Source organism: Pezoporus occidentalis, unplaced genomic scaffold, assembly GCF_034315485.1.
Source record: "Pezoporus occidentalis ecotype Australia unplaced genomic scaffold, CSIRO_AGI_Poc_V1 ctg57, whole genome shotgun sequence".
In the NCBI taxonomy this organism is placed as follows: Eukaryota; Metazoa; Chordata; class Aves; order Psittaciformes; family Psittacidae; genus Pezoporus; species Pezoporus occidentalis.
Window position 1 is genome coordinate 3,396,287 of NW_026915910.1, and position 23,795 is coordinate 3,420,081.

A 23,795-nucleotide genomic window follows, 5' to 3' on the forward strand; every position below is an offset into this window, starting at 1 on the left:
TTTTGCCACAGGGTTTTTAGCTATAACATATTAAAACTTAAAACTATTGTTAATTCCAGAACTGCCTAGCCTTAATGAATATGGCATTTTTAAGAGACAGCAGAAGAAACTGGTTTTAGACTTTGCTTTAAGAATGAAGGTAGTTTTATTAGAGATGAAAAAAATTTCTTAAAGAAAATTAAGAATACAGTAAATACCAAATGATACCAAAATACCTTACTTTCTAAAGCACACTGTTTTTAAAGCAAAATCTAGCCTTTTCCTCTTTAATCTGTTGATATACTAAAACTATTTTTTATAAATAATGTTTCATAAGGAGTAGGTTGTGGAGAATAATTGAATTGCTCTGATTAAAAGGACTTCAGCAGTTAAAGTGAGTGAGTAGAAAACCTATAGTTTTTTCCCTCCTGGGGCAAGTTTGTACATGAAATAGGAAACTTATAGCTACATGAGGAGGGCTAGAACAGTACACAGTATGGAAACAAGCAGAACAAAAAATATATACAGGAAACAGATGCATGAATAATGGATTGTTTTATTGGAAGTGTTAAAGTGTTTTACGATACAGTAACCAGAGTTTATTTTGTCTTTGTGCTCATCTTTAAAATATCCTCTTTAGGGTATGCTTTTCAGTATGTTAAGTGGCAGGTCTTATATTTATTTGTAGAAGAGAGCATGTTTATGTAAGGAAACGTGCTCTTAGTTTTAAGCTTTATTAACTTAAAAACAAAAACACCTGAGAACGGAAGATAGACCTACTCAGTCTGTTCCCCGTAAGACTTTATAAGGCAGTTTGTAGTCAGTGTATACAATAGAAATAAAAGTTATTGTATGCAATGTGAGCAAAAATTAATTTTGTTGATAACTGTAGTTTCTTGTGGGGGTTCTGTGGTGGAGGAGGTAGATGCTTTCTGCATTTTGTGGGTGACTGCTGTCTCTGGATGAAAATCTGTGGTTAAGTCTTAAGTCTGGCAAAAGTTGCAAGGAAAATGTCTTTGAAATAGTGCATGGTTTACTAGTTTATTTCTGAGTACACTTATCAGAATAAATGTTGTATTTATTCCATTTAGACAAATTAATGTTTTTATATTTAAAATAACAGTTGAATATTTTCATGCTGCAGTTTCTTAACTGGTTATATGAAACTTTGATTCTCTCAGTGCTGAAGTTAAAACCTTAAAATGCTTCAGGTTTTACCATCTTAAACTCACTATTTATCTTGAGGCTGCCTTAATTAAAATATATACTCTAGGGCATATTAAACATGGCAATTTATTGTAATTCTTATTAATGGAGTGTATTTAATGAGTTTTCAGAACCAACTCCATCACCTACAACACACAATGTTGATTTTTATGAGGTACATAGAGTAAAACACACGGTCTAATTTTCAAGAGGTACTCAGCTCTGACAGCTGCCGTTCGCTCTTGTAGTAGCTGAGCAGGAGAAATGTTGGTGCTCAACACCTTTTCAGCCTGGCAAGCTCAGGATAATTCCTCTCTTCCCTCTCTAATTACCACGAGGTGTTCTGGACTTCTGCAGAAAAGAATGCCAGATTTTGCTTGTATTTTCAGCTTCTGGTGTTAAGAGTTTTAGAAAGTATTTCTTTGTAGCTGTTTAATAATGCTACCTATTGATGGGTGTGTGCCACAAGGTGTGATGTCCTTAAACACAGATGTTACTATCTAGCTTCTGCTTACTCTTAAACTGTGTGCACTGCACAGTTAGCATCTCTTGCAGGAATTACTTACTGCTTGATTTTTCCCTTTATACTTAAGTGGAATACAGTATTAAATCTTCATTATTTACTTAAGTCTGCTCTGAGCTTCTTGTTGTTTATAAAAAAGTACAACTGAGTTCTGAAAAGCAATCAGGGAAAAATAAAGATGTAAGGTGCAATTTTAAGATTAATATTAGCTTGACCATGACCAAGAAATTGTACTGCCTGGGAGGAATTTCAGTATTATTGTTATGCTCTTAATGTGGGGTGGCAGAGCCTTTAAATATTTCTGGTAGAGTAGTTAATACAGCATGGAAGTTTGATATTTGTACAGTTTGTAAAGGAATTTGAGGTGTTACCCTATTTTGACTTCAGTTTTCAAGTATGCACTGGTGCATCATTAATCATAGGAAATGCAAAAATAAATAATATAGTCCCTTTGGATTTTTCATGTGAATACTTACCTTTTCCTTTTTTTGTATATACAGTTGAGGTATTTAGGTAACCCCTAACCTTTTGCTTCAACAAGGAGGTACAGTATAAAAATATTACCACAGTCTTCATATGAGCAGTTCTCTCTAAGAAAACCTCTAGATGAATATTTATTGAAAAAAAGCAAAGTTGCAATACAGAATGACTTAGCTTGGCCTGAATATTATATTTTAGACCACCAGTGAATAAAATTAAAAGCACATGGATTTCGAATAACTAGAAAAGGTTGTAATTGATTAGCACTGCATGAAAGTATTGAAGTGGAGTAAGTTTTGATTTGTGAATGGGTCTATTCAATAGAGATTAATCCTGTGTGTTTGATAAAATCTTAGTACTCCTAATGAGTGTTAGGGTTTTTTTTTTCCTCCCTTCCCAGTTTATTTAACCATCGGATATTTCAGTGTTTAACAAACTGGAACGTTTCTATCTTAGTGAATTTTACATCAGCGTAGTTGATTTAAACAATATTGGCTATTAATAGTTCATTTGAGACAGATAATTAAACGGATCAGTGCATTTTGCTGCCTAAGAAGCCTGTAAGTGGTGTAGTGCAATTCTGCATGGTTTAAGACATAGCGAGAAGCTTGCAGCTTTCACAGTGCATGTGAGAATAGCCATTCTTGCAGTTTTCAATACTATTTTTTTTTAAGTCCCAGTATTTTGAATTTTATTTTATACAAAGAGTAGTGGTTTCTGAGGTTTTGCTTAACAGTTACAATAATATGAATATGTTAGAGCTGTAACATACAGAACATTCTGCTCTATATATGTAGATAATGAAGAAGGATCTGTCCCTCTCTTATCAATATCTTAATTAAAATAACCCCCCCTAAGATTCCTTACCAAATAATAAAGCAATTCAGAATTGAAATCTACAAAGGGTTTGTTTTTTTGAAGAATGAGATTACAGTGAAGAGTATTTTAATAAAAGCCAAGTAAATATTTTGTTGTTAACTTGAAGACTTTCATTTATATTTAGCATGTCTGTCTATTAGGATCAGCTTCCAGAAGTTATTTGTGAAATTACTGATTAAATTATCAGCCAAATTTTGATCTGTTTTGCTTGCTTCAGTGAAATCCTCCTATGAAGATGCACAGAACATATTTGAAAATAGGGAGTTTTTTTAATTGTAAGTGCTGTGGGAGGCATTTCAGAAGTATTTCATTCTCTGATGTACTTTGTGTAAACAATGTTTACCAAATTTTGTAATATTTATGTATATACACCGCTTTGTTTTTTTGCATAGTTTTTATTTTAAGCATTTTTTTCTTCAGATGATACAGATGTGAATGTAATATCCTTTGCTAGTTGAAACTAATGCACTTACATTTAGAAGCTTTAGATGGTTTACACAGGCATGATGCAGTCAAAACCTGTGTGTAATTAGCATAAGGTAGAAATACTCTGGATGTGAAACACAGCATCTAGTTAATTCAAATGTACTTAATTGTAGAGGAATATATATATTCACATTAATTAGGAAGGGATCCTTCCTCTTCACGACTCTTGTTTTCTCTTTCACATGAAGTCAAAAACAGATAGACAAAACCAAGTGAACGGAGAATTTTCAGAAATGTGGTTAATGGCATAGATTAGCAACCGTGCTAGTTAGTCATTTTAGCATTGTTTTCCTTCCCTGTTATTACTTGTTATTATGTTTCATAAGTTAATTCTTGAAGAGAAACATAATTAAATTCAACAGTCCTGAAAGGAATAACGTGGAGATGTGAGTAGAAGGAGATAGAGGCAGTACAGAAAGGATGAACAGATTGTGTGTTCTGACATACAGTTGGTAGGAAATGGGAAATTTACAAGTAACTTGGGTCTTCTCACTTTTGTTCTTTTAAAAATATGTTCTGTCTCATTTTTATGAAGGTTGGGTTTTTTTAGCTTTGGTTTTAGCTAAAGATACATTGGTTACATATTGATAGAGCTGCTGAGGTTTTATAGTCCCTCACACCCATTCTTTGTGTCCAAAGTGAAATTTCTGTGCCCAAACCTATTTAGTGAATTTTAGGGAAAAGTATTATTCACATTACAGAACTTCTCCCTTGCTTTAGGAATGATCAAAAGTAGATGAATTAAGCAGTCAGCACTCCATGTTTTGGTAGCTTTAGCCAACTAAATTTCTTCTAATCTCTTTTGGAAGTAAAAGCAAAAGAAAGTCCCTATACATGTAAACTGTATTTCCTGTTGTAAACACTGGGATAATGTGGTCTGGCTACGCTTCTGCTGTGCTTCGTTAAGACAGCAGTTTCGGTAGAAAAGCTACTTACCAGCTTTGTGTTAGTATTTCAGCTCAATGTTCGGTGTGTTATAGCTACATGACCAGCCACACGTGTTATCTCTTCTGCTCTCTATAGATCCTAAATTAAACTGGTCTCTCTCCTGGAAGAAGCTGTCGCACTGTCCCACACTATTCTGTATTTCTTTTCATACACACAGTCTTACAGCTTATTCATAGGCTTAACTGGGAACCGGTCAAAGCGTATGAAGTAGGAGGGGTAAAAGGAGCTCCAGTCATCATTTCATTACAGTACAAGTTAATAGGGATGTATATACTGAAAACGGTTCTAGCATTGTTGTTTTTTTTTGTAGAAGGGGGGTAGGGGAGGAAAAGAAGTAGGTTTAGCTGCGATCCCAAAATGGTTTCAACATGACTGACACCATTAAGAAAATCTTGTAAGTTTTCAGAATTTTATTTTCTTATCTTTTAGAATTTTCAGTCAGTTTTCCTGATGTCTCAGTAAAAGATGCTTTGAAAAAAATCGAATATACTTTTTACTGCTCATCAAGGATGACTAGAATACAGCATTTTCCAACACGTTTTAAAATAAAACTTGCTTTTACTTGCAAATAAATTACTTAGTCATATTCAGTTTTATTTAATGTTCTGTGAGGTGTTCTATACTGGTTTTTAAGGCTGTGTTTGAGAGGAAGAAGCTTTTCAAAGTAATGATAGAGGTGCAACTTCATAGCGTATTTATGAGTTTTCTAGGCGTGCATGTATGCAGTGCATATAAATAATTGCCTTAGAATATAGATATGATTTCTTAAAGGAATCTGCTTTTACCATTCAGAATATTGAAGTAAATATTTGGCAGTGCTTTTCTACAAAGTTTTTAAAATACCACTTTCAATTAAAGCTTAAATTCATCAGCATGTTAAATCATGTATTTTTGATTTCATAGCTTAATATTTTTATGCATGAATGTTTTGCCTTGTTCATAATAAGTGTAATAAGAATTTGCTTTTACAAACGAATATATTATCACAGGCTTTGCTTTGCAATGAGGGCAACAAGAGACTAGAGAACTGCAGATGTACACTGATAAATTCAGGTGATATATATGCTTAAAAATAAGATGTCTGGAACAAAGATAGGGCAGTTATGAGTAGGACAGGCTGCTATATGCTACCCATTTTCATCAGGGTTAAAGAATAAGCAGTCTTAAGTCTTATAATTTTAGCCTCTTTCAATGTCTTCCGTTAACCAGTCATGGTGGGTACATCTGTAAATGTCAGGCTTTACACCAGAGTTCTGAATAAGATATTCTGTGCTGTTGGTAAATTCACAAAGTACTTGATCTTTTACCCTAAGATAATATGACGCATTAGACTAGATCCCATCAGACTCTTCTGAATTTGTGTAGCTACACCTTGACCCGGGTGACAGCTGAGCACACCTGCTGTCAAACACTAAGGACTTCATTTTGCTCAGCTTGTCAGCTAACAAATTTGTCCATAAATCTGCAGAAGTTTACCGTGACTTCTCTCTCCTCCCCTCTCCCCCCAAAAAAAACAAGTAAGCTATTTTAACACCTTCACATCCCATTCAGCAGGTTTCTGCTTAGATAACTGTAACCACCATTATTAAAAGTAAGAAAACTCCCGGCAGTGGAAAACAGAAACTCAAATATTGCAGTACTTACCCCAAAAGAAGTTTTGCTGACATGGTGTCACTGAACTGAACAGGCTGTTTGATGCCATAGTCCCTCTCGGTTCACTCAGAGCTTTCACCTTCTGGTGTAAATACTTGGATCCTCAAACTGAAAACACAAACCATAGCCAAACCTTGTTTTAGTTTTACAGTGTTCCTGGGTTGCATAGACTCTATAGTTGTTTTTTTCCCTGTCAAAAAATTGTGTAGCACTGGTAACATGTGAAAAAGCAAGGAAACAAAACAAAAAAGGAGAATAAGCAAATATTTGAAGGACCTACTATTACTGCATAGACTGTGGTTAGAGAGCACTTACTGATTCTGTTGGTCTCAGTGGCTGGTAGTGACCTGCGGAGATTAACCATTTAAAAACCAGAGACTTCTTTGCTGTCCTCCTGGAGAAAGTTTGCACCGCACTTGTGGTTCTGTGGTTGTTTGTGAGGCGAATGAAGCATTCACACAATCCAAAAAAGCAAAAGCTTTAAAACTCCTTTTTTTTTTTTGCAAGCACTGTTACTGGAGCGAGCGAGTCATGTGGCTGTGACATCAGGACTCCAAGTAGGACTGCCTACACTGGGGCTTTTTCTTTCTCTCTCTCTTCCCCCCTCCCTTTCTTTTTTCCTTTTTTTATTTTCTCTTTTTTTTTTTCTTTTTTTTAAATATTTTGACAAAAGGCCCATGGTAAGGCCCTTCCTGGCATCCAGAAGGATATAGCGTTTTAATTTTTGTGACTCATGAGGATTTGGAGAGAGTACAAAATGCTGTAAGAGCCCATACTTCTGTACAGTTAAAGCATATGGACAGCAGAACTTTATTTGTACTCTCGGTTCAGGTTCCCCCCACTCTTCTTCCCCCCTCCTTTTTTTTTTTTTTTAAATCCTTTTTTTTTTTTTTTTATCCCCTTTCCTCTCCCTCCTTCATTATTGTGTCTGTGGAAAAGTGAGCAAAATTGGCACAAGTGGCTGTGTGAAATTCTGAACAACAGTGATGATTTACAATAATTTACATCTTTGGATTGTATCACGATCTTGGGTCTGCTTCATATTTGCTGGGTGGCTGGATTCCTTCTGTTTTACTTTTTCTCCTTGTCGTCTTATACTTGTGAATCTGTAACTCATTGTAAGAAACTTTACCTTTCCTAAGGTCTAGTAGCAGGCTGCTTGTTGGGCTTGTGTTTTTTACTGTAATTGGCTGTCACAGAAGTGTTAGTCTGGGGATTCCTTTGCAAATCTTAAATCACGTCTGCCTTGCTTTGCATGCCTTCAAAGCTACTTGGCAGTTTTATGTAATGCAAATTAAGGGCAATTATGTTTCTTTTATATTTGGGGCAAAATATGTCATTTGGATATCATAATTAGTTGTGTAATGCAGTATAAGTGATGCTTTTGAATAGCAGAATGGCTGGGCTTTAATGTAGATGTTGCATAACAGAATGAACTGTGAGAGTTGGGAGGTTTTGATTGCCCTTTACATTAATCGCTTATTATAGTTTCAGTGTTTAAGAGGAATAGAACAGTCGTAGACTTTTTGGGAGATTATAAATAATTTTATTCACCAGTTAATGTTAACACTTAGTTTTAAAATGAAACATAAATTTGATGCATATGTAAGATTTAATACTTAATATCATATGTGTGCATGTGTGTATAATATTTTTTATATACTTAACATATTGTAACTTTGACTTTGATTGTGTAATATAAGCCTTCACTGTACCAGGACAGAGTGGGTTAACAAAAGCAGTATTTTTTTGTTTATAATAGAGGCTTTGAAATAAATTGCAAAATGCTGTGTGTAGTAAGGAATAATGTGCACAGACAGTGTGTATTTGTAGTCTTGATTTGCTCACTCAGATTCAGAAGAAAATTGGAAACATCTTTAAGAAAGTATCTTATTTTTTGCCTCTTTGGACGTTATATCTAGAACTTTTCTTATTAGCCTGATTGTATCATAGATACACTGTATTTTTTTTAGTTTTTTGCTGTGTGATTTTTATTTTTTTCTGGTTTTTGTCATATAAATGTACATTTGGCAGCAGAAGAATTGTGTAAAACATTTTCTAGATATTGTTCAGCTTTTATTTGTAAAATAAACTACATCTCTTTGAAGCTGCCATCCCTCCTTTTTAATTTTCTTCTTTGTCCTTAGCTTTCCTGGTAAGAAACTGGCCAAAAATGATGTGAAATGGGTATCCGGAGATGTGAGTGGAGACCAGGTTCTCCATTTTGCAGGGATGGAGAGAAAATGGAAAGGGAGATATCAGTAAAAATTACAGATTGTGTTTTGATTTATTAAAGCAACATAAAACCCTTTTCATCAAAACCTTGAAAGTTACTAGATATTGTCAAATTTATAAAATTCTACCTTAAAATGAAGACAAAGTATTCTGCAAATCACCCATCTCATGCAAAAGTAAGGGTGATATGTAATTCTCCTAATGACGGATTGCTTTTATTTCTTTAGATTTTCACATTATGATTATCAATGAAAAACAGGATATAAAAAGATGGTCAGAATGATAATCTTCGTATATAAGCAAAATACATTTGTATGCATTACAATTTTAATCAACCTTTGATGCAGCCAAAGCTTTTGGAGGTTGCTGCCACTGTGATTTGTGGAAGTCTTAATTGTAAGCACGATTTTTTTCAACTACAGTTATGCACTGAAGTTATTTATCAACTTCTGTTTGGTGATAGGTAGACTCAGTATTTTTATAGAATAGGTAACTCATGTCTTGATATTAAATGCTTGTTTTAGTTTATATAAATGCAGTTGTTTGATTTTTAGAAGTTCAGAACTTAGTCATGTCTTTAGTATGAGCATGTTGAACTTTCTACAGAAGTCTGAATTTTAAAACTTATTACATTGGAATACTGTGCTCTGGCTTTCTCTGGAATGGCTTTTTGTTGCTTTCACTTGTGTGCATTCTCTAACTTTGTTAGAGTGGATAGATACCTTTCTAAGATTTTGTTGTTTTTTTTACTGTACATACTTTTTCACCTGTCAGTCAAGACCACTACAGGGAAGTCTTCATCTAAGACAAAATCCATTAAAAGCAGAAAAAAGACTTCAACTGAGTAATCGAGACGTAGTTTGCAGAAACTGTCACTGAAAAAATGCAAGGTTTTTAGCATAGAGACATTGTGAAGCTAAACTTCACGCAGACCTAATACCTGGGAAACTGACGGTTTCTTTCAGTGCAGTTTGCACTTCAAATGAAGCGAATGCATGAATCCTGAAAATCCGCTATAATGCCAGTGTCTTGATTGTAGACTAATGCTTGACAGCCTTTTGTTTGAAAGGTAAATCTACAAAATTCAGAGTTAACTTTTGTGTTCCATAGGGGGATGCTTTAAATCCCAATTACACTTACAAAGGAAGTATTTGTTAAGGAATTTCTCTGGTAAACTATGAGCTTGATCTTTGACGGCAAATGAAATTTTATTTTAAACCAATTGTAATGCAGCACTAAAAGATAATTACGTCTTTCACTTTTTTTTCTGAAATGTGTTTTGAAACTTTTAAGCCGTGCTTTATTTCCAAACATTTTGCCTTATGTCACTCAAAGTTCATATAGCATATAAACAGTAGGATACCCTGCTGAAAGTTTATTTGTACTTAAATGTTTGTTTCTGTGCTACAACTGGAGAGAGATAAATATTCTCCTAAAGCAGTGTGATGACAAACTTGTTAAATTGCACTTACTTGCAAGTTTTACAGTATCTGCTATAACAAGATGCTGATTTTTGTAATACAGAAATTCCTAATGCAGTTTCCTCAGACATAGGTATTAACTGTAGGTGTTACTAACGTATCTGTTTCCACTAGAGCAACATTTTGCCCCCCCCCCCCCCCCCCGATCTGGGGAGTGAGACCTTTCTCCTCGGCCCTGTTTTCTAGCTTATAAGTAATTCTATTTTTTGAAGGTATAGCACTGTGTTTTCTGATGATTCTTAGCTAGTATATTTAATGTACCATTTCGAGTATTTGTGCATTTTATGGAACTTTTTGTTGCTAGATGTGGCTATCTCTTAGACTTCAAATTTCCAACATACCTGAAACAGCTTCAAGGATGCTGATATGACATATACTAATCTGTTAAAATCAACTACTTGTTAATTAAAAACATCATAACAGCAAGGTTATTTTAGTAGTCCTTCATTTAAAAATACTACTTATTGGAGTTTTACTGCTGCCTTTTTATGATAACTTTCTGTTCTCTGCCATATAGGCTTTTTCTAAATTTGATATGGTTTGAAGTAGCGAGAGCCTGGGACCACTAAACATACAGAGGAGGAAAAATTGCTGTTACATCTCTAGTATAAGTAAATGTTGTCTGTTTTCTGTACAGTGGAATCAGGCTGCTGAAGGATCAAATTAAGCCTTAAACTGAAGTGTTATTTAAATTAAGGATGGTCATCTTCTGTTAACCAGTGAGTACATCATGTAATAATGAGTAGTAATAAATTGTTTTCATTCATCTTCAGTTGCCAGCTGTCTCGCTGCTTCATGGAATATAAAATATATTCTCCAGTGAAATAATCTAACTCTGATCAGGCTTTGAATAAGGGGCTACATCTTAATGGCCAAATGGGTCTCATCTTCATTATTCTTGCTGCACATAAGTTTATTCTGAAAAGTGTTACTTTTCCTGTGTTCCTCAAATACTGTACAGTTATTGAGAAAAAACAATGCCCTTTTGGGTGGACACGGGCTTTCTAAACAGTCAATATACGGTGTTTCAGATTCTAGCTATTTTCTCCTGTATGTTTTGGGTTTTTTTTTTTTTTTTCCTTTTTTAAAGTCAACTTGCAGAAAATATGGGAAACTTGTCTCATATAACAGCTGAGGATGTGGCTAGGTTAAGGCAGGAAACTGCTACCCACAATGCAATGTTACATACACTACCACTTAATAAAATTTATTTCAAACATGCTACTGACAAAACCAAAGAAAAATAATATCCTAACTATGCTAGTTAGTACACTAAATATATCTAGGGAAAAGTGAAAGCAATCTCTCTAGAGCCTTTCTTGCTTCCAGGATACAATGCTACCAGTAGTTAAACCAGAACAGATCTCAGTAGTTAAAAGCAGTGACCTATTTTTGGCAAATATTGACATCACTCTGGGAACAAATGATTATATGCTTTTTAATAATAAAGTTATTTTATATCGACAGAATTCTTTTCACCTAGGTTTAAAACTGGCAGCTTTTTTTGTTTCGTCCAGTTTTCACTGAATCTTACCTTTACTGTAGCGAAGCAGCCTTTTACCTCTCCTTCCCACTTAATCTGCTTGTAGGTTGGTGTGAAAATATTTTGTGTGTCATATGTGAGAAAGGAACTGAGAAGAGCAAAGTTCATCTTTCTAGATTATATGAAGATTTAAAGGTTCTGGTTGTTTTATTTCATTGCCTGCAGTTTGAAGAATGTGTTAATCTATAATAGATAAATAAATTTAGTTAAAAACTAAGGTAAATTTAATAGACTTGAGTCTTCTATGATTATTTCCAAGTATCAGAGGTATGTGGACAATGCGTATGAAGTCATTAATGCTGCTATGCCATAAATGTCCTGAAAGTCTTGTTCTAGATGTATTTTTTTCTGTTTGTGTTTTAAATGCACGTATATTAAGGGTGATCCTCTTACAGAACATTTTTGAAGCATTTCCCTCTATAGTTAGAGAACAATTATCAAGAACAGCTGCTGTAGTGCTGTGGATCCTATCCATGGACTCATGGTGGTCTGCTGAACAACGTTCTTCAAGTTTGACAGGTGAGACAGAGACTCTCCAGTGCCACTACTTTTGGATGAATCTAGCTGTGGTTGGAGAAAGTGCATCTTGCCAAAATATATGGGTAAGACCACACACAGTCTTTAAAATAGTTATTGTAAGCTTATTTTTAGGCAATACATGTCTTGACAGTTCTTTTATTTGCATGCCAGTTTCACTGCTGCTTATAGATTTTTCATTTATTTTAGTAATGGCAATTGCAGATTTAGATCTATGTTTGTAAAGCTTCTGCACAACATTTACACTGGAAAAATACAGACTTGCTACTCTCAAACCTCAGTCAAGATTAGAGAACAGATTTTAAAAAATACTAAAGCAGAGTATACATGCTCTTCATATTTGGTGTCAGTGTCCTCCTGTTAAACCCCCTTTTCAGGGCCATAGTTCAGCAATAAAAATTTGCTTCTGGTTTTAAAATTACACCAGGTTCAGTAGCTTCTGTGCTCCTGTAAGTCTGCATCATGTAGATTTAAGACATGAAATTAGTTTAGTAAGTAATAAAACCAATTTTTTTTAAATTGCATAGTTATTAAATACTGAATTTTGAAACTGTATTTAATTTATAATTCTGGACAGTATTTTTCATGTGTATTTTAATATGTGGAATATCCATTGCATTCTAAGTGACTGCTTCAACAGTTGGCTCCATAATATGGATTTAAAATACTGTACGTTTAACTGACAGTACAGAAAGGGTGTTGCACCCTGTAGAATTTCTGAGTAAACAATAGCCATTTGGTAACTTTCAGAACAGATGTTTTTTTAAATACTCCAAGAGAAATTAAATATAATACTGAAATTGAATATCATAAACCATTCATTGGGTAGTGATGCTTTAAAGTTATGGGTTCATAATGACATGTTTTTTTCCCTGTTTCTGTATTTTCCAGATTATCTTGCATAATTAATGTAGGACTGTTTCTCAAAAGAACATTACTCATTTTTTATTACTTGCCATTGCATAGGACCGTTGTTTATAGCAGCGGACTTTACAGACAATTAAGGAAATAGTCACTGCCCTGAGGAGTATACAATTAAATATATGCAGGTAGCCATTTAAGGAAAGTATGAAAAAGAGGGAAGGGAAAAACCCCACTTAATGAACTTAATAAAAATGAGTGATTTGAAAAAATTCGTGGAGGAGGGAGAATAGTAGGTTTTAATTTTATTATTAACTTTTTCCACATATTCTACTATGAGGAGTGTTATTTATTTGTGTGCAATTGGCTGGTCTTATTATCTGCTTGAACTTGAGCATGACGCCTGATCATCATAGTTGCTTCTCTGTACTTTTGAAGAAAAAAACCCAACTAACCAAAAAACCAACCAAAACCAACCAAACCCCAACCACCCCCACCAAACCCAAACCCCTAACATTTCCTTATGCAGTTAATACAAGTTAAATTATTTCTGTGTTGTTTATGATGTCTACATAAGTAAGATTCACAATGCTGTAAACAGTATAGGAAAGAAGCAGTAAAATGAGGTAGTTTCAACCTTTCTTCCATGTACCTCCCCACATCTTTTTTTTTTTTTTTTTTTTTTAAGATATGTTTAGTACCTGACCTGGATCTACTTCCTTTCCATGGCTTGTCAACAGTCTAAGCTTTCCCTTGTAATTAAAAATGTATTGTGGTTTTCTGTTGGAGAAAAGATCTGAAGATCATTCATGAGAAAGAGATTTGAAAAGAGGATGAGAGAAACATAGAAGGAATAAAATTGGGAGGAAGAGTGCTAGAAAAAGAAGATCTTGTTGGTTTTTAATGAACTTTTTTAACAGTGTGGCTTCCATTTTGTAGAGAAGGAATACTGAAGGTGAGGAGAAATGAAGACACTGAAAGAGGATGAAGAACAAAAGCATGCAGCCTTTTCATGGTGACAGCATACATAGAGAAAATTTCCAGTGTGAAACCCTGTTTGTTCTGGAATAGCCGGAAACTGGGATACTGGGTACTGGAAGCATCAGTAACTTCAAATACTGGAAGCAGCCCTGCTGGGTTCAGTGTGGCCATGAGCTCATTTGGAGTGAATTGGCCTGTCTGCGTGGCACTTAAAATAGCCTGTGTAGGTATGCCTAAAGAATAATAGAAGAGTATCAAACTTTAGCTGGGTCGGGAAGAGTATGGGAGATGTTTAATATAAATTTCCATCACAAGTTCTGTATTGGAGAGTTAGTTGATTGCTTTTCACACTTGGAGAAAGCAGGTGGTATTTATAGATAGTCGATTCACCAATGTTCAGAGAAGCAGATGTCAGATTTTATTTTTGTCATGCTCTTGAGTAACAGATTGCTTAATAACTGAGTGGTGGTAATTAAGAAACAATATAAAAATGAACTATAGTCATTCCTTCTACTCATACCTCCTCCTCCTCTGACCTTCCAGCTCCAAAAGTGAGGAAACGGTGCTTCATTGTTAGAGAGACTCTGTGGTTTGGTTGCCAGAATCCAGACCTATGCGTCTAAGATAACACATTTGCCAAAGCTTGCACTATTTATTTGTTTCGTTGGGGTTGTTTTCGTGTGTGATTTTTTGTTTGTTTTGTTTGCTTGTTTAGCTTCTTTTTCTTTTCCTAATGCTCAGTTATTTCATTATGTTAACCATTTATTTCTGTTCTGTTTGCATGGATAAATAATGATTTTTTTTTTAAGAAGATACAGCACTGCATATGCTTATTAGCTCTCTGAGGGAAGTATCTAGTAAGCACTAGACCAATCAACTCTGTGGAGCTGAGTAAACAGGGGCACAGAATTTGGAGATCCAGACAGTAGTTAAAATGAATTCTTATGTTTCTGTTTCAAGAGCAAATGTAGATTCTGGGTCTGCTGCTGTTTGCAGTGTAAGGGGTCAAAGGTGCTAAGCAGGATGAAATTCTGCATTTTGCCATAAAAAGATGGTGACAGACGGCTTAGGGACTATTGCATATTGCCTGCTGATTACAACATATATGAAGACAGGCAAGAGCAATGAATGTGCACGTAATGCCCAGTTCACTTTTTTGAACTATATGGCCAAATTTCTTGTTAGCGACTGGAACTTGGTTGCTCAAAGCCCTGTCCAACCTGGTCTAGTGGAAGGTGTCCCTGACCATAGCAGGGAGGGTGGGACTGGATGATCTTTAAGGTCCCTTACAACCTAGACCATTCCAGGTTTCTGTGATTCTGTGAAGGTCTAACAGTGCTCTGGGCAGTTTGCTACTTTGCCAAAAAGCCCTAGGCTCAAAGGATTTTTGTGAGCCAGAGTTCATTCTCATGGCATGGACTGTAAGTTTGGGGCCCTCAGAAATAACTGTGTTCTCCTTAATGTGTAAAATGAGCTAACCTGTATCTTACACATTTTGTGCCTTTGCATCTGTAAAGATGGGGTAGGTTGTATTTTAGAAAGAAACATCAATAACTCCTGGCATTTGGGAATAAGACAGGATATTCAGAATACACAATTTTATTTGTCCATCTGTATCCTGCTCATTCTGTAAAATTTGTAGTTGTTCTTTCTTCAAAGTTATCTTGTATTATTTTTATTTCTTATGAAAATCTAAATGATTTTTTTTTTTTTTAAGTCTGGTTTTGCCCAGTGTGGGTTTGAAGCAGCTCTGCAGCAGAATGTTTATATTTCAGTTTCAGGAAAAATGATACCAGTCTGTTCAGAAATGGAATATTTGCAGTAGTAAGTGGCATCTTTACAAGCTAAACATAATGATCAAAGAGTTGAAGAAATAACAAATTTAGTTGTATTTTGGACAAAATTACAATCTAATAGCATTTAGTTTGTCATTTAGCTTCAGTATGATTTATTTTTCTTCTCTTTTAATTGAAGCACAAATCCAATTCATAACTGAAGGCAATGCAATCTTCTCATTTTCTGATGTGGGTAGAAAAGATCTGTTTTATCTGTATATCAGAGCTACAGTAATTCAAGCTTATTTTTCCTCCTGAATAACTGAAATGAACTGAAAGAGTCAGATGTTCATTACATGACATTATTATGCTCAGACACATTTTTAGAACTCATGAATTTTACAGAACACTAATGCTTTTCTTTTCAGCTCTCATTAGTAACTATTCCTAGACTGGACATATGACACAGATGCAGCTAAAATAGTGAAGATTTTCTACAAGATTGCCTATTAATTTGAGGTGAAATCTGAAGAGCAACACAAATAGAGCTGTTCCCAACTGCTAGGGTGGTTGGTTTTTATTTTTTGTTTGCTTTTTCTCCCCGACTTAAGTCTGTGTTCTTCTGTGAATCAAGTTTAGCTGAACTCTACTTACTGGAAGAATTAAGTTGATGAAACTAGTACAGAAGTGCTAGAATTAAGATTTCCAGTGATCCTTTGTACAGCCCCATTGTATGTGGTATATTAGAATGGATTTAATTGACGGCATTTATTTTTTTTTCATCCTTAGAAGTCCTGACTCATTCTTTACATGGAATACTGCTTACTTCAGAGTCAGTTGTTCAGTGACTTTCTTTTTATCACTCAGTACTCATTATATGGCTGGCTGCCACCTTTCCTGCACAGTATTTAAACTACTGTGAAGAACAATTACTAACTTTCATATGCTTTTTTGTGGTACATGTCTCACTACGAGAGTACTTAACAAATATTGTTTACTTTTTTTTCATAGTACACTTGTGAGAGATATGTTGTTCTCTGTATCAGATACATAGTTTGGTGAAAGTGCAAAAGGAATAAAATTAAAACCATAAAGGACAAATTAAACCCCAAACTTCTCTTTAGTAACTACAGAACACAACTAGGGTTTACTTTTTGTGAAAATGCTTAGTTTTATCTATACATCTTTATCAGTTTAAACAGCTCATTTTTTAATGATGGATGTATGAACTTCTGCAAATCAAATACTGTGATTTAAACAAGGCATGGATAATTACTAAAAGGGGGGACATGGTTAAATGGAGCGTTGCTCTGATCTAGTATGACGCTTCATTATGCTTGTGCTTACATAAAATTAATTGTATGTGTTTTCCAAACATAAAATTAACAACTTGGAATTCAGGATGTCCACTTGCATGATCAAGAACTTATGCAGCCTTTTATAGGTTCCAGTGGGTAGCTTCATAGAGACCGAATAGTTTCATCACAATACTGGAAGTAATAGATTAAGACTACCAGTCTCCTTCACCTGAGTACTAGAATCTTCATGTGCCCTAAACTCCTGAGGCATTGGCCATGTAGGTTGTTGGATAACTTGCAGGTCGCTCATAGGTAGGAGACTGCTGTTCCCTGTGGTCCACTGCAGTGTAAAACACGGCAAAGTGAGGTAAGCTGATGAGTCCTGAAATGATGTTTCTATCTCAATAGTTTGTGTCTTGCTTAAAAAGCATTAAGGATTTGATTATTTTGGTAGCTTTCATGTCAACACTGGCCTCTTGATGATCATTTGACATATTCCATGCACAAGAGCTATGTTTGAGCTAAGCCGTATGCAGATCACAAACCAGAAAGATGCTTTACTGTTTAGCGCACTGATTCAAGAGGCATGGATTCATTTCGCCATAGTCCTGCTTTGAGGTGTTCATTTAACAAACTCTGAAGTGTTTGGTTTAGTGAGAAATAGAGTATTTGAAATATCTCTTAGGGTCTCTGATATATTTTTTTTTATTTGCAAGTTACTGGTCTGTGAAAGCGGGGTGGGGAGAGGCGCTCTTTCTGTGGGACTGTGGAATGAACATTCAAACATTTTTATATACCTTTTATCTTTTTGCCTTCCTTTTGATGGCTCAGTAGAAGACTGTACAGTATCATTCTTTTCTAGAATTCTTGTATTTCTGTGGAAAAAGGAAGAATGAAGAAAATTAGGAGAAAAAATTATTATTATGACTTCTGTATTGCTGCTTTTCACTTTGTTAGCAAACAGGGTACTTGTTAATGGAACTTGCTGTGTTCTATGTTCTCAGATACTAATTATTAGCTGCTTCTATCCTCCTTCATGCTTGTTTAGGAGGTAAACAAGTTAATTTCTGTTTTACACGTACGTAAGGGAGACAGACTGGTTCTTGGTCTGAATCTGGGAGTTGGTAATACCTGTTCCACAATAACTACTAGACTTGCTGTTGAAAACATGTGGTTGTGTTCAGTTCTTAACATGCCTGCAGTCTTATTTAGTTCATTATTATACCAAGTCTTCTTTAGTTAAAGATGAAAAACTATGAAAATGTGTTGATAGAAATAGTCCTTACGTAGCGTTATTGAATAAAGGTCTTTAGTAGATCTGACAATTTTCAGTCCGAGCTTTGACCAGTGTTTTTTTGTTGATGTTGGACTAGTCACTTCAACTTGCCATGCCTCTGTCTTGGTTTGATTATTCCTCTAATATACCATCCATCAGGAGTGATTATGCTGAATCTACTGCAATTTTATGGAGGTAAAAGTGCTGTAAAAAGCAGAGAGAATGCTGTCGTGGCCAAAGGTTGTAGTCTGGGGCTTGAGAGGTGAGTTTAGCTGTGGCACTGAGCCACAGACTTCTCTTTGAACCTTCAGAAAATTGGGGAAATTGTTCTATGCATCAGTTGGTCATTTGTAAAATGGGAACAATAGCTTTCTTTTTATCTCTTCTTTTTTTTTAATTGTTAATTTTAATATTTAATTTATGTGATTTGAGGGATGTTCAGATACCAGTAATGGCGGATATAGGAGTTCCAGAATCAAGACTGATTTTTTCTCTGTTATGTTCAATAGACCTTTTTATTCCTTTATAACTGAAAAATAGGGAAGACTGCTTGATATTTTACCATAAAAGTGAAGATTTACACTTCTTAAATAGTTGAAGTGCTAAGTAACATGATCTTTTTTTCCTTATGTTTTTTAGCATTCAGCATTGTAAAATGTTTGTTTAGTAGAGTATTAGTATCTTTCAACTGATTTAAGTCCCTTAAGGGAATTTCCTACAAGTTTCCTGATGAATTTCTTCCCACTATCAAAGTTAATAGCCTGGGAGCTGCCTTGAGTTAGCTAAAGAAATTGCTAGTGACTATGGTAATTCCACATTTGTAGATTTATGCTGCTAGTGAGCTTGTAATGCTAGGATTTATGTCTTTCTTTAAATTAAAGGAGGGTGCAGAGCATAAGCAAATGTTCTACTTAATCCAGTCTATTAAACATCACCATGGAGTCATCAGAGTACAGTCATTGCTTGTCCCTTGTGCCTTTCTTAGTATAACTTATTGCTTTGTTTAAAAAAAAAATAAAAATCAGGGCACTTACAGGTCTTCTGTAGAATTGGGCATTTCAACTGAGATCAACATATTGTTGTCTAAAACAGGGTAACAGCTGTGACTTTGTAAGCTACTGTTAGTGGTTTTTAGAAGCTAGTTTGTCAGCTAGCTGGCACACTGAGCTCACTTGCCAAAAGAAGTTGATGTCATCTCCCATATCGTTCTTTGTCAAAGCTCAGCGTCTCTTTAACCAGTGATTCTCAAATAGAACACTACAGAATGGGGCTGTTTGTCAGTGGCATTATTTTTCTGTTTATGTAACTTCAATTTAGATCATTCATGGCTTAACACAAAATTCAGTCATCATGTGAGAGTTGGTTGCCCTTTTTTTGTCTCCTGTATTCATGATATATAGTTTCTTTTTATGTTGATTGAGTAAAAAAAGTGAAAAGCAGAAATGTTTGTCACTTTCAAATATTGCTACTTAATTTATTCTAACAGTATCCAATGTAGTTTATTATTGCTTGTTCTACATACAGTGCAAATTAAGGATTTATTTAATGAATACAGCTATAGGTTAAGATTTCTTGAAAGAAAGAACAAATGTCTAAAATCAGTGACTATCAGTTAATTGTCAGTGCTGCACATTGTATCAACACAAAATTATTTATAATTGCTGTTGAACATCCTGTCTGAACAGGAACTGCAAAACTACATGTTTTCCATTTCTGTCTTATTGCTAAGAAGTATTGCTAGCCTGGAATTTGGTGGAACCCCAGTAATTTTATTTTTTTTTTTTAGTGAATTGCTTAAAGGCTTTTTTGTAGCTTCAGTAGCTTTACAAAATGTGGGCTATAAAAAAAAGAGCCTTTTACAAGATACCAACTAAATAAAAGATGAGAAATTAAGGGTAGGAGTAGTTGTTTTCATGCTAGAGCAAAATTACTTGCAAGATGCACCAAGGATATTGGAGAAGCAAGAGCACTTGCTTCTAGAGCACTAGCAAAATAATTTAGAATACTGAAATCAAATGCTGATTGTGTAGAGCCACCACAGGATTTAACAGAATTGAGTGTTAAAATAGGTGAAACTCTTTGCTGATAAACCCAAAGTCATGTGAATGAACTATGTGTGGTTTATTTTCCTAGGAAAAAAAAGATCCAAGAGTCGTGGCTCTCAAAGCTTAATAGTTGTGGCTTAGGAGTTGTCAGAAATTGATTAGACTTCAAAGGAGTTGAGCATATGCGAGGAAGACAGTGTTAGTTAGTTAGTTAGTTAGTTCTGCTGGTGTGCTTACCCTATTATAAAACCAGTTCAATTCTAGAATTAGAAAAGAATTCAGTGAATCTTGTACAAGGAGAAACTAAATTGGCAGGGCACTAAATCCTGAAAAGAGACAACTGAGGAATGTGATAGAAATCTAGAGTTATGAGCAATGTGATAAAAGTGAATGGAAACAATTATTTCCCTTTTTCATAACAAAAACTAGGGGCACCTAATTAAATTATCAGATGGCAGACTTAAAATGAACGCAAGGAAAGTAGTTCTTTAACAGTGTGTAGTTAGTGTTGAATTCACAAATTCGTTGCCAAAGGTACTGTGGAAGCCAAAAATTACAGTAGATAAAAAGGACTAAGAGAAGATCATGGAAGTGAAGTTTGTCTGTAGCTATAAAACACAGTTGTCTAGTTATAACCTTAGGCTAAACTTTAGGTCTTTTGGAGAGAAAACCAAGTAGGGGTTTTCCCTAAGAAATCCGTACTGGCCTTCATAGAGAGTGCTTCTCTGTTCTGAAGGTTTTGTGAAGAGATCATCTGATAACAGTATCTAGGTTTTAGTGCTACATACTGTATAATAGTATTTCTTTGGGGAAAAAAGTAACCAAATCTTCAAAGATTTGACATTACTGTTTAAATGAGAAACTGATGTAGGGATACAGAAACTTAGGAACTTTAATTGCTTGTGCTTACAGAGGTAAGTAGGATGTACTTCTGTAGTTGACACCATCTAGCCTCAGTAATTTGATTTCTAATTTGTTGGTCATCCGGATGTTAACTTCACGTTGAAATATTTTAAACCAGGCATTTTTCAGGTTTGTTTTACCAGGTCAATCTCATGTTTTTCAGATTCATGACCTGCTTCCCCCCCCCCCCGCCCTTCCCTCTTAAATGTCGCCTTTATTTTGTTAATGCTTTTATGCCTTGTTCTTTGAATGATGGTATTCTGTGCTTCAGTTGTTGACCATGATTTTGCCTTGTCTTTCTGGAAAAATTGGTGTGCTGGGAGCTAGATGACTACCCTCAGTAGCTGTATGTATCATAAAAGTGAGGCTTTGAATGGGAAAGGGCTTACCACTTTAAAAAGTCTGGAAAATGCTGGTTTTAATATTCTGCATCTTAATCTTATAGTCCTTTTCTGAAGAAAATGGCCCCATTAGAAGCTATGTGAATACTCATGATATTAAGGCTACTAAAAATCTATTAATTCATGTAAAATGGCTGTCTTTTGTAAGAGATTCACTTGTGTGTTTACTATTGTCCTACTTTATTCCTAAAGTAAGCTTTGATGAATCCCTTCACACATAAATTTGGCTACACTTCATCCTTAGGTATGAACAAAATCAAGCCTTAAGGTATGCTTAGTAATAAAAAAGTCCCAGTATAGTCTTAAAATACAACATTGCAGATGATAATTTATAATAAGTGTTAACATGCTGGACAGGAAAATATACTGAAACCATAATGTGTGTATCTGTTGTTAAACACTTATCTGAGATTTTTTTTTTTTTTTTTTGTAATTTCAGTTTTGAATCCAGCATTTATCATCTTAAATTTCAGCCAGACTTTTATATGTGCTTGAGGGTGAATATTATACGTCTCTTTATAGATTAGAAACACAAAATGTTATCACACTGCCACCTGGATTGATTTATCCTTATATCGTCACAGATTTATGATGATTAGATTCAAACACAATGTTTTCTTTTTCAAACATTTCAACACAGTAGACTAGTAAATCAAAACTTCCTTTTGAAAGATTGATTGGTGGAAATGTATCTAATCACATCCAAAGTGTATTCAGAACTCTATACAAAAGCGTTGATACTGTGCTTTTGGATTACAGAAGGACCACACATACTGTAAGTGGTTCTTTAATGGTTGCATAAAACTCAGTCCTGTTTTCCCTGAATCTGATTATTTCCAGAGGTAGTAGGTAAAAATTTCTAACTTCCCCTTTCTCTTTCGCCTCCATTAAAGAGTTTTGTGAGGTGGCCTGACTGTTCATTTCTGCATCACTGTGTGGTTATTTAAAAGCCTGTGCTTCTGTCAATGTGATAAGAAGGTAATTGAGCTGCTTTTCCTGTCTATATTTCTTAGATTTAAAATGGAGTATCTATGGTAAGGCATGCTTAAGTGTAGACTTCTCTTCCTCTCCCTCCTGCCTATGAAAGTTCCCAATCCCAAAAAACTTCTTAAGGTGCTTTGTTAATTTTCATTTTTTTTTCCGAGTGACACTGACAATTCAGATCAGCAGCTGTGAAATTTACTTTTACATTTTGAGAAATTGCTTTATATGGTTGGATGGTACAATGACATTTAAATTGTATAGCAACCTTTTGGGGGACAGCCAACACAGTGTACAATCACTGTGTAGTGGTTTGTGTTGGAAGACCACCAACTTCCATTAGACTGGGTTGTTCAAAGCCCTGTCCCACCTGGCCTTGAACACTGCCAGGGATGGGACAGCCACAGCTTATCTGGGCAACCTGTGCCAGGGCCTCACCATCCTCACAGGGAAGAACTTCTTCCTGATATCTAATCTAAACCTCTGCTCTTTCAGTTTAAAGCCATTCCCCCTTGTCCTGTCCTTACAGGCTCTTGTCAAAAGTCGCTCTCCAGATTTCTTGTCAGCCCCCTTAGGCACTGAAAGCTGCTCTAAGGTCTCCGCTGAGCCTTCTCTTCTCCAGACTGAACAGTCAGAGCTCTCAGTCTGTCTCCATAGGGGAGGTGCTCCAGCCCTCTGAGCATCTTTGTGACCTACTCTGGACTCACTACAACAGGTCCATATCCTCCTTCTACTGGGGGCCCTGTAGCTGGATGCCTTACTGCTTATCTGTATATTCAGTGAAAGTGGACTGGTGTTACAATGTGGCTGAGGAGGACATTTGAGGTGAAATTGTTATCATCTTGTTTAAAAGGAAAATAATATTTATTTTGATGTATAGTCTTTATGGACCTTTAAGTATCTGATATTACTGTATATTATAAGACTAATCACAAACACAGCCCTGTCTTAAATAGCAAATTCATTTTGAATTTGCCAAAATGCCACGATGTGTTTTTTTTAGTTGCTTAATTCTTGTAGCAATGCAAATATTTTAAACACTTGTAAAATGGAAAGCACTGTAGCCAGATGTACTTACTAATCTCTGGAAAAGCCTGGAATGTGGGTTGAGCAGGACAAGTAGCATAACATGGGGTTACGTGTACCATCATTAGTAGTTTCAAATAAGTATCATGCAAATATAAATATGGTGGGTTTTCTCTGTTTTGTTTTGTTTTGTTTTTTCTTTCCCAGAAGTAGCAAGAAAATAGCTTTGTTAAAACGTAAACAGAATGTTTAATCAGGAGGAATGTATGGCTTGTTATAACAAACCCATATTGAGTCT

General features: G+C 35.1%; 2 protein-coding genes across 11 annotated transcripts in view; one reads left to right on the forward strand and one right to left on the reverse strand.

The window, feature by feature from the left end:
• Positions 1 to 6,609, reverse strand: part of RUNX2 (RUNX family transcription factor 2) — a 224,477-nt gene extending 217,868 nt beyond the window's left edge. For 2 of the 7 annotated variants that reach the window (XM_062638494.1, XM_062638490.1), the window contains exons 1-2: positions 6,470 to 6,604; positions 6,146 to 6,262 (exon numbers count right to left, since the gene is read on the reverse strand). In XM_062638494.1, the coding sequence (XP_062494478.1) occupies positions 6,146 to 6,203 (58 nt within the window). In that variant the 5' untranslated portion in view covers positions 6,204 to 6,262; positions 6,470 to 6,604. Of the gene's footprint in view, positions 1 to 6,145 lie in introns of all 7 variants that reach the window. The other 5 variants (XM_062638498.1, XM_062638495.1, XM_062638496.1 and 2 more) reach the window with 4 other exon arrangements.
• SUPT3H (SPT3 homolog, SAGA and STAGA complex component) overlaps positions 1 to 23,795 on the forward strand; it is a 275,316-nt gene that overhangs the window by 37,975 nt on the left and 213,546 nt on the right. The window lies entirely within an intron of this gene.